The sequence below is a fragment of the Diachasmimorpha longicaudata genome, chromosome 6, assembly GCF_034640455.1.
Source record: "Diachasmimorpha longicaudata isolate KC_UGA_2023 chromosome 6, iyDiaLong2, whole genome shotgun sequence".
Taxonomy (NCBI): Eukaryota; Metazoa; Arthropoda; class Insecta; order Hymenoptera; family Braconidae; genus Diachasmimorpha; species Diachasmimorpha longicaudata.
This window is the reverse complement of record NC_087230.1, coordinates 10409934-10420880: the sequence shown is the minus strand read 5'-3', so window position 1 is coordinate 10420880 and position 10947 is coordinate 10409934. Positions and strand designations below refer to the sequence as shown.

At 37.3% G+C, this 10947-nt stretch overlaps 4 protein-coding genes across 9 annotated transcripts; 2 read left to right on the top strand and 2 right to left on the bottom strand.

Annotated features, from left to right (window-relative positions):
• Nucleotides 1-915: 915 nt before the first annotated feature.
• Nucleotides 916-4951, top strand: LOC135163828 (erythroid differentiation-related factor 1). Its single transcript, XM_064123665.1, has one exon. It carries the CDS (start codon nucleotides 916-918, stop codon nucleotides 4747-4749), a length of 3834 nt encoding a protein of 1277 aa, XP_063979735.1. The 3' UTR covers nucleotides 4750-4951.
• A 216-nt stretch (nucleotides 4952-5167) lies between these two features.
• LOC135163864 (uncharacterized) lies at nucleotides 5168-8206 on the bottom strand. 3 transcript variants are annotated; one of them, XM_064123736.1, is made up of 6 exons: nucleotides 7399-8206; nucleotides 7057-7221; nucleotides 6623-6936; nucleotides 6370-6549; nucleotides 5956-6128; nucleotides 5168-5736 (listed from the first exon to the last, which is right to left on the bottom strand). In XM_064123736.1, coding segments are annotated over exons 1-6 (1371 nt in total). In that variant the 5' UTR covers nucleotides 7400-8206; the 3' UTR covers nucleotides 5168-5198. The 3 variants fall into 3 exon arrangements, with proteins under 3 accessions (XP_063979806.1, XP_063979805.1, XP_063979807.1); XM_064123735.1 differs by having other exon boundaries at nucleotides 7057-8206; XM_064123737.1 differs by lacking the exon at nucleotides 6370-6549 and having other exon boundaries at nucleotides 7057-8206.
• Nucleotides 8207-8639: 433 nt separating this feature from the next.
• LOC135163905 (translocon-associated protein subunit delta) lies at nucleotides 8640-9677 on the top strand. Its single transcript, XM_064123807.1, has 2 exons — nucleotides 8640-8891; nucleotides 9349-9677. Exons 1-2 carry the CDS (start codon nucleotides 8640-8642, stop codon nucleotides 9607-9609), a joined length of 513 nt encoding a protein of 170 aa, XP_063979877.1. The 3' UTR covers nucleotides 9610-9677.
• Nucleotides 9461-10859, bottom strand: LOC135163890 (proteasome assembly chaperone 2). Of its 4 annotated transcripts, none has more exons than XM_064123784.1 (4): nucleotides 10325-10859; nucleotides 9853-10250; nucleotides 9700-9778; nucleotides 9461-9601 (listed from the first exon to the last, which is right to left on the bottom strand). In XM_064123784.1, exons 1-3 carry the CDS (start codon nucleotides 10655-10657, stop codon nucleotides 9736-9738), a joined length of 774 nt encoding a protein of 257 aa, XP_063979854.1. In that variant the 5' UTR covers nucleotides 10658-10859; the 3' UTR covers nucleotides 9461-9601; nucleotides 9700-9735. The 4 variants fall into 4 exon arrangements, with proteins under 4 accessions (XP_063979854.1, XP_063979855.1, XP_063979857.1 ...); XM_064123785.1 differs by having other exon boundaries at nucleotides 9880-10250; XM_064123787.1 differs by having other exon boundaries at nucleotides 9938-10250.
• Between the last annotated feature and the right edge of the window lie 88 nt (nucleotides 10860-10947).

Sequence of the window (10947 nt, the reverse complement as noted above, 5' to 3'; positions counted from 1 at the left end):
TCTTAAGTCGCTTGTAAAGAGAATGGCCTAGAGTAGAGACTCACATCTCGGATCCTCCAAGCCACCGTTTGTTACAAGACTCCAACGGGACGCGCTGCGATCGATTCCGGGAACGGGGGCGGCTAGTGGTGTACATATTTATTGGTGAAAACAAAAAAGAAAAAAAAACAATATGCATGTGGAAGCCGAGAAATGTAAAAAATAACAATCCTCCAAGTTTTAAATTCGATTTTGGCAAGAAGGTACTTTCTCTCCGAACAAAATCTTCCATTCTCTCAATTTCCGAGGTGGCGCATCCCCGCGCTGCGTAAGGTAGGATTTAGGGAACAAAAGGGGCCCGGATTTGGGATCACACCGTTTTTCGTCCATATCTTTGGAAATAATATAGGTAAGGCAATTTGGCCAACGCCATTCGATTCGTGAGGCGATTTGCGATTTACGCGATAGGGCTCCCGGAAATTTTTACGGAGAAACTTTCAAAAAAAAAAAAACGCGTCGAAACGCAGATAAGGCAGGCAGGCAGGCAGGCAGTCAGTGTACAGCGCCAGGCACGGATTCCGGAGGTAGTTATCCCATGTTTTGGTGTCGGCGACATCAAAGGCTTGACAATACCTCCCCGTATGATACTTTAGCGCTGGCTAGGGGGTTGCCTGACCCACGTGATCTGCACCTTATACATTAGCCTATCATCTTTAGTCTTATGTGCGACGTGTTAGTGATGATAGTGAAGTTTTTTTCCAGAAAAAACAACAGAATAATAACTTACCTTGAGAAAGAAGGCGAAAAAGGTTCCGGCGAGTATGCCCAGGAGTAATCAATGTAATAGTAAGCTACGAAACGAAATGGTGAATTCACATTACATTTTGAATATTTCCCTTCAATTTTCGTAAGAATTGTTTGACGATTAATACAACAATGGAGAAGAACACAGAATCCTCATCCTCATATAAACTCGTCAAAGCCGTTAAATCGACAGCTGTAGTCAAGTACACAGCAGTGCAAACACCAGCAACATTCGCCCAATTGCAATGTAACACCGATTTGAATCATCCTCCAAGCAACTGGTTGAGTAGTTCAGCAGAGAGCTATGGCTTACAAAGCGTATGGTCAACAAACACTGGATTCTCATCCTTTCGAATGGCACACATGTTTCCTGACTGTGTTGGAGAGGTTGACGTTGTATCAGATGCTGAAAATATTAAAAAGTTGTTGAAAATGCCCTACAGTCACAGTGTCATTTCCATGATGGTTCATAGAATTGAAAACACATTGCTTCTTGATGACTTTGATATTCATAAATATTTACTGCGCCAGGCAGAAACCGATTGGGAATGGCTGAGGAAATTCTTCTACGAAAATATATTTGAGGACACAAGAGGCGATAAGAAGAGTAAATTATTTCACAAGACAACTCATAATAGTCGTAACACACTTCAACAAAAAAATTTAGTATCAAAATTTCTCTATCACTCACTGGTTCTAACTGATAATGAATTGAGTAAGAATGGCACTACTGGCACTACTAATGACGACATCAATTCCAACAATGCCAGTCATGATCATGACCATAAAGATGAAATGAGCATTAATTCAGCTTCCCCATTGATTCTCCAAAGTGTGGAGCCAATGTTACCAGAGCCAACTCGTGAAGATAAACTACCAGACCCAAATCACAATCACAATTTCACTAGGAATGTTGTCTGGACATTTGAGAATATACAGATGCTGATAGGGACTGATATGCCGATATTTGGTGGACAAACCCATCCATGCATTAGTCTGAGACTACGAGACGTGAATAAACCAATCAACGTTCTAACTGGTATTGACTACTGGCTGGACAATCTCATGTCCAATGTTCCTGAAGTGGTTATGTGCTACCATTTGGACGGTATCGTTAAAAAATATGAGCTCATAAAAACAGAAGATCTACCTAACCTGGATGATGCTGAATTTAGTCCAAAAGTCATTCGTGATATTGCTCAAAATATTTTGAGTTTTTTGAAGAACAATGCAACAAAAGCTGGCCACACATATTGGCTATTCAAAGGTAAAGACGACGATGTCGTCAAATTATATGATTTAACCTCACTCTGCACTGATAATGCCAGCGATGAGCCAGATGTAACTGAAAAAGGTCAAAATCCATTTACAGTACCTGTGGCTATGCTTTTATATCGAGTCGCCAGGAATATGAAATATTCAATGGATCGACCCACTAGAGGGCACAAAGGCACAATTCGAATGCTTTTGACAAACTGCATCCAATTATTGAATCGTGAAAAATATCCCCAAATCGTAACTTCTGCACACTACATGTTGTCTGACCTTTACGTGCCTGCTGACACAGATCCAGCTAAACCCACTCTTGTAGAGGAGGATTATCAAGATGGTCCAGCATCAGATTGTACGAGTACCAGCAGCAATCAGGATGTCAATGACCCACGCCCACAATGTGCTAACAACAATTGTTCTAACGATCCTCTGAGTGAACACGATAATGCCGATGAGAATGATGATGGCATCAGTGCCACTGCCAGTGTCAAATCATTAATGCTTGCAAATGTCAAGGATCAATCTGAACACGAAGAGTCACCCAAGTACAAGCCACCCTCAGTGAGTGGAACGATCGTTGAACGCTGTCGAATTGCCCTTGATCATGTTTATAATGGATTGCAATGTCTGGTGTACTTTCCCACGAGTAATTTAGCCTGTGATGATGATGATATTGATAACAAATGTGATAATCAGGATTTTAATACCAATCTGCAGGATCATCAGAATACAGCGAAACCATTCGAAGCAATACCAATGCCATACTACTCTCTGGATGCAAGTGTCATTAAAAATAAAAAAGCCAATGAGGAAATTTCAAGTGTAAACAGTCGAAAGAAAAGTCAGAAGAAGAAATCTCGTAGGAACGAAAACAATTTAACAAATAGTAATAGTAAACAGCAGCAGGGGCAGCAGCAACAATTAGTTATTAATGGACAATCAGCAGGAAAAGCTTTGTTGTTGTGCCAAAAGTCCAAAGTTGAGACGTTACCAACGTGGGAAGCACCTAAGAAAACGGATAACCACAGCTGGAAAGCCCACTTGAAAGCCTTATTGTATGAAAAAGCGGCATTGATATTTACAGTCCTTGCTGAATATGAATACGCCAGCCCCCAATGTAATTACGGTGCTTCACTCAGGTACATTCTCAACGTGCTGAAGTGTCAAAAAATTTTGGAGACGTTCTGTGCTATAACAAATGACAAATCAACCAGTTATTTATTGGGAAGAGCAGGGGATTGTTGCTTCATGGCAGCTAAGGATTGGCGTAACATTGATAAGCATAGGGCAGTGTTTAACCTAAAAGATGATACAGAGGATAAAATTGTTGAGGAAATTGCAAGCATAAAAAATATTGATATCAATGGCCATGAATACTGTTCTGAAGCTTTCAAAAGCATTGAAGATTGTTTGCAGGCCTCACACAAGTCTTATGAAAAAGCACTAGCTCTGGAACCTCTCCAAATTGATAGAACGAACCTTCTACGACGAATAGGAAATGTTCACAACGAACTTGGTATTCTGTACATGGAGCAGGTGAGTACTGAATCCCAGCAGCAACAGCAATCCCAGAATAATGTTACCAGTGATAAAACAAGCTCCAAGGATTCACTCGACATCGGCTGGTTTCTGACACAATCACTGCATCATTTTGATTCTGGCATCAAGACATTCGAAAGCGTGTGTGATGAAGCTAACATCGCTCTTTTGCACTCGAATAAGGGGCGACTGATGCGACTATGTTCTCTTATCAATTCCAATGAACGAATGCAAGTCAGAAACTTTTACAATAAGGCACTCTACAACTATCAGAGGGCCCTCCAAGTGTTGGGCATGAGGAAGACCAATCCTGTAATATGGGATGCCGTCAACTGGGATTTATCGACAACTCTCTTCACAATGGCGACACTACTGCAATGTTGTCCAAGCCTTCATTCCGAGAATGCAGAAGAATTAGAGAGGGAAGCTGTTGAAACTCTCCATAAAGCTCTGAAGCACTGTGACATTGATACGCCAGGTCCCAAGCAACTTGTTCATCAATTTCGTGGAGCAAAAATTCATAATAGCCTTGGATCCCTGTATCAAGGTATTTACAGACGACTCGATTCTGATTTAGATTCGGTTAAACGTAAAACACCACTGCAACTGAGTAAACTTCATTATGAGAAGGCAGCTAAACTTTTTCTTTCATTGGAACAGCCAATCCCATTTTTAACTGTACAACTTGAGCGAGTGTCTTTAGCTGAGTGTCAAGCACAAATAACAACACTTTTCCAGAATAAATTTAAGATCTACCAAAATGCTGTGGATTGTCTACTCCAGTGTAAAGATATACTTGAGAAAACTGTGATACTGGAGAAAGATCAAATACTCATGAAGCAGAGCGATTCAGAGGCAGCTGAACTTCTTCGTTCCCCCTGTATTTTAGATATAGAGGAACAAGATAGAAATGAGGAGGTGCTCATACCCTTGCTTAAAAAGAGATTGCAATACTTTCTCAAGTCCTTAACCAAATTGTGCCTCGGCAAAAGTAGCAAACAGTACCAACACTTTGCTGATATATATAAACGATGTTATAGTTTGAGTTTGATGGATTCGGAGGATCAATCAACTTTATCATTAGTCAAACACAATACTCATCTACTTCGGGAGCTCAGTGATATTCTAAGTGAAATCCACGAATCCCTTACATGATAATTGTTGCCCTTCGATTTGTTATTAAATGAAAACACTACTTGCATCAAAGCTATATTTTTTTTCAACTCTGTCAATTATCAATTAATAATAATAATAATAATAATAATAATAATAATAATAATAATAATAATAATAATAATAATAATAATAATAATAATAATAATAATAATAATAATAATAATAATAATAATCAAATTAATCAGTTGATATAGATTTTTTTATATTTGCCAACATTACATGTTTCACGATGGTTGAATCTTGAATCTAATGATATTTTATAAAGTAAATAGTACTGCCACAATATTAGCTTGGTAATATACCTCAGCCGCATGAGTAGATATTTTTTATGAAAAAAAATTTAATCGTGCTACCCCCCCCCCCCATTTCTCCGATATAATTAATTACAAGTGCATCGTAGGTTTCATAAATATTTTTTTTATACTAAATTAATTGATATAAAAATGATCGATCTGCTTATTAATATTGGGACAAGGAGTTACGCTGCCACACCACTTGGTTTCCTTCAGGGGATGGCATGGTTTCCCTCCACGACGTGCTTTAACTATTATTTTTCTAACCCTTTGCGTCTCGCCGACTCCGCAACTTCGACTGCACGCACTCCAAGCGCTCCAGTCACTGGATTTGCAATCTCTGAGTGGCCGTTGTCTATGCAAGTTTCCTTTCCACTGAATTTCTCGATTTTTCATGTGCAACTGCTGATTGACTCGGGAATTTGACAGAATTAAGCTACTTGTCGGCCGTGACAATGGAGAATCTATGTTATTGCTTTTGTTAGGTTTATTAGACTGTATCGGTCTCTTCACATCCCCCACGCCAAAGGCTTTCTTCAATCTTTCACTGTGTTTGTATTTTCTCATCGGAAATTTATGGTAAAATGACACAATGCCATCAATTATCGCAGCCTTGTTATTTTCCTGTTTATCGTTTCCTATCGTGTATTGATTGCTGTTATTCGGCCAATATCTGTAGAAAATGTAATGGGATGTTGTAAAAGTTTTATTTAACGTCAAAATTATACAACTTTAATTGAAGACGTTTATGGGTCACACTCTCCGTCTCTTAGGCATGCACTGTTCGGAGAAACAATTGACCTCAATTTATGGTGCATCTTCGTTCAACGTTTGCAACTGTTTTTCAGGTCATTTTCCTCGGTCTTGAAGATTTAAATAAATGAAAAATTACCCGTATTTTTGGTGATCCGATGCAGCGGTTTTTTCGACCACATGTGTTCCATTTTCCGTGTTATCCATTAATTCATTCGCAGGAGAATAGCGCGACGAAGCTTTCTCAATACTGACGAATTCCATCTCTGCTTCGTCTTCATGATAAACATTAGCCAAATTATATTGTTTCAACTGAAAACGAAAATTGATAAATGAGCATTAGAAATGGTAAATATTTATTAATACAACAGATAGCTGTATTTATAGATTTGACTTTTAAATTGTTAATTATATATCTCGATTACTTAAACTATATTATTGATGGAATTAATTAAATTGATTAAATAATTAACTAATCATTGAATTAATAATCAATTCAGCTGATAAATGAGGAAAAAAGAAGATAAGTTTTCTTCTAATGCCTGATTTATACCTTGGTGAAGGTAAGAGTGGCAATTGGTGGCAATCGTGTTAAATTTGGATAATTGAAACTAGCAGCCGGATGCGCCGGAAACCTCGAAGTTATTCTATAAGCTACATTTTGCGGCCAATTTCGCTGATTTATAGTGGTGAATAATATGCCTTCGTGTGTACCGGCATCCAATGGATCGAGCTGAAATCAATGGCACATCATGGACGAAAGTTGTAACAAGCTAACAATTAATTTCCCGTGTGTCAAAACAAACCTCAACAGTGACAGTGTCAATCCAATCACCATCGATACACAACTGAAATGAATCCAGGCCAATGAACCAATCAGGACTTGGATTTAGCCGGGAGATAATGCTCACGAGTGTGTGATTATTATCGAAAAATGCTTGTGTCGTACTTGTGCCATGGCCTCGAAATATACTTGAGCCGATGAATGAATCGAGTACATTGCGATTGCTTCCTTCGCTGGTTATTCCGTGGATTTCACCTGTTTCGATGTAATGGACTAATCCGCTGTTTAATCGGGTACCCAAACGGTACAGCGAGTATGTTTTGTCATGTGTTTGGCCTATAATAGTTGCCATTCAGCAGTAAATTTCGAGTTGAATGACGGAGCAAACGAGCGAATAATAAAATGTATCAAAAAATTCTATAAATTTTTTTTCATTACTATAAAATTCATACTTACCGAAGATTTTTCCAAATTGCGCCCTGTCATTTGGATAATATTTTGGAAATTTAATACGCGTCCAATAAGTATTGAGTGTAATTTTATAGAGTACCAAGTTATCCTGAGTTTTAGCACTCGTGGAATCACTACCGCATACTGAGGGGACTTGTGACAAATGTACCACTGGCAATAATAGAAAAAGAGATAGAAAAATACCCATTTTTTTACACATCTGGAAATGTTAGATTGTAATGAAAATAATCCAAACAATAATGCGATTCTCTCTTTTTATAACTCCCCAAGATGTTTATCAAATAGACGTATTTAAATATCGTTCCATATAACAACGCTCATATTTACTTGAGGTAAATTTTCTCAAAAATTCGCTTTACATTTTACCCTCAGTTATAATCACTATCGTATGTTCGCCATGAATCCGTTTAAGTATATCTTTCAACGTTGCTATGTCGCTCTCGTTTCTATTCTGGTTCTCGACGAAAACATTATGCGTCAGAAAACCTCTCAAGTTAGAGTCACCAGTCCAATGACTTTTCAGTTCTTCATCTGCGTTATGTACATGTATATCTCCACTGGGGATTTATATGTTTTCTTGATGACTTACATTCCCGTTTCCATTTTTCGGAGATGATAATATTTCAAATTCAATTCCAATAATATGAAGAAATCAACAAGTCAATCCCAATGACAATTAATTGATTATTATTATTATTTAGTTTCATTGACAAATCACTTATGGAAACTTTTTATACATTTTAATAATTTTCACCAAAGACAAATGTAGAGAAAATTATCCAAGATCGTTTATGGATGATTTACAATCAATGAAAATGATTTTGTTGGCTCCAGAAGGGATATTCGTCTTCCATGGAATATTTGAATTGACTGCGGAAAGAGAATGCAAACTTTAATATGTAACAGAATATATATTTAGCCGATGTCAGGCATGCGCTTTCGGCTGTCGCGGTGATAGTTAATATATTTTTTGTCTGAGCACAAAACACTTTTAGCACATCAAATGGAGAGAAATTTTCTAGAAAAATTCTACTACAAATAGAAAATAAAAATCACAATGGCTGTTAATTGTTTTCCTCAATTCTATTTAATACAAGTCCCTATAATGTCGAACCAAGAATTGACGTTATAGTAAAAATTCAAGTTGATTATCTTCCATTATATTGTTCTATGGCTCTAGATTCTCGGTGAAAATTTTTATCATTTCTAAGGCATGGAATGAAAGAAAAAATAGTTCTCCACAGCATCATAGAATCATAAAAAATTAGCCTCCTGAATTCCTGAATATATATATATATTCAGCAGCGGCAAGTAGCTCCACCATACTGCTCACATTTCAAATTTTCTGACACGTGGCGCGACGCACCACTTGGATTTGTGAGTAGTTGGCCATCATTCGTGAGGTGTAGCCGTTGGAGCATTGTAAACACCGTACCACAAGGTACTATTGGAGAATTACTGATAACTCATTATAATCAGCATCTGTGTATCCTGAGTTATTTTTCATTGAGTAGTCACTGAATTTTTTTTGTGCTTCCAGTGTCTCCGTTGGAGCGAAATTGAAGAGAATGGTAAAGTATCTTGTAGGTTCGTGCATTTTCTTCCTCTCCGTTTGTGGTGTTCTTGGAGAAACCTGTGAGAAACCTGAGATTACCGCTTCAGCATATGTAACGGAAGATGCAACAATTCTCACAAATGTTGCATTCACCACTCAATTTACATTGAAATGCAGCAACGGAGTGAAGGATATTTCACTTTATGCTGAGTGCGAGGGCAAATCTCTACCAGCTGTACGACTTAGCACTGATAACAAATACCAGGTATATCAGTTGTCTTCATTATATTTTAATCCTTCTATACTCCTATTCTCCTTATTTAACAAAGTAACAACACAACATGGCACATTAAGTTTGCCTGAAAACCGATACCTTATTCGTCAATATAATCGCCATATGTGTTTATATTGGGGGCGGGAAATTCAACGGGACGTTGATATCTTATCGGAAAATTGAATTCACTTGACGCATTGGATATTTTTGTTCACAGTGCATATCCATTTGTATTCAATAGGAAATTATCATTATTATTATTATTATTATTATTATTATTATTATTATTATTATTATTGTTATTATTAGTACTTTCAAAATTAAAAATATAATCAATAACCAAGAGTTGGCTAATTTTCGGCTTTGCGTCAAGTATTTTTCAACAGTTTTATTTGGCATCATTCTCCAATGTGGATTTATAACATAAACACGCATTTTGTTTATTCAGGTATCGTGGACAGAAGATGTGAAAAAAGTACGCTCTGGTGACTATAGTGTCAAATTATATGACGAGGAGAGCTATGCAGCCCTTCGCAAGACTATGCGAAACGGGGAAAATCCGGAGGCTGTTAAACCTTTGGCAGTTGTAACACTCAATAACCCAGGTGTTTATCAAGGACCCTGGATCAATTCCGAATTACTTGCGGTAGTTCTCGCTGTTGTTGTATCATATGCTGCCTTCTCGGCGAAAGCAAAGCTCTCTGCTTAAAGTCATTGAGTATTCCAGTATAATTGAGATTTTTTAATTATATTTAAAATAAAAATTGTGAATACTGATTTATTAATTTTCTTCACCTACCAATCACGATGATGACTGATCGGGACTAATTTTCAATTATTTATCGAATTTCCATAAATTTGCCATTCCAATGTTAGGGCTAAAAATTAAAATGATAAATACTTATTTACTTATTTTATTTGTATGTAAATGACAAAAGTAGTACTCTAGTACAGATTATTAGGAGCCGGTTTTCCGTACAGAAATTTCCACGAATTCGGCACCCTAATGTCAGAAATAGTCATCGAAATCCATTTACATGTATAATTCAAAAGAGCTACAGCATCCAGTATATTATCTCCTTCTGAACAGAATCGAAGGAGAATTGCTGTGGGAATTTCACACTGTTTAAGAAATTCAAATAACTGATGAGCGAATCCACCACCAGGTATTCTCACATCACCTCCCGTTCCACACCTGAATGGTCTCTCCTCAAGTGCTATCCATCCAGAATCATCAATCTTTTGTCCGTATTTCGATAGAAAACTCGATGAAACCAAATATCGCATTGGATCACTTTGAATTTGAGTATCAATTCTTGTGTGGGCCCATCCGCTCGTTAAAATGATAACCTACAAAATGGTGAAAATTATTGATAAGGACAATTAAGATGTGATTGCAAATGCAAGTTGAACGTGCTCGATACCTTGTCAATCCCATGATCATCAACAAACTGCTTAATAGAATTGAACAAAGCGCTGGGTTTCTTTGTGACAGGTGATCGTATCTGAATAGCAATTAATTTTCTCTGGAAATTATGATAAATATCACACGAGGTACAAAGTTCCGTTGAATTATCGACATAGGGATTGCCACCGATAATTGGAATGAAGCAGGAACTCGTTATGTGTCCTATTCTTTCGAATTCACCGTTTGAAATTATGAGATCAATGGTCAACTGTGCTACATTTCCCACTGCTACTGCAGGAATTATCAATGTACAGTCACGGAAATTTTCTGGAATCGTCACTTTTATCATTTTGTTTGACTAATTATCTGCCAAAAGCACTGATTTCAATTAATAGTGTTATCTATATGTAAGTGGCAAAATATCATGAATTTGCTGTTTTTCTATGATTTTTATGGTAAATTGGTGGTTCAATTCCACGCTTACTTCAAGCACAACTGAACTGGACTATACATTCCCTAGTCATACGATTCCCACTACTACTAAAAACTATAGACGGCCGTGGTAATGTCTTACCAACAGGCACGTTCACCATCATAGTTCATGGCGACACCACTACGAAATTTTCCCCTACTGCGACC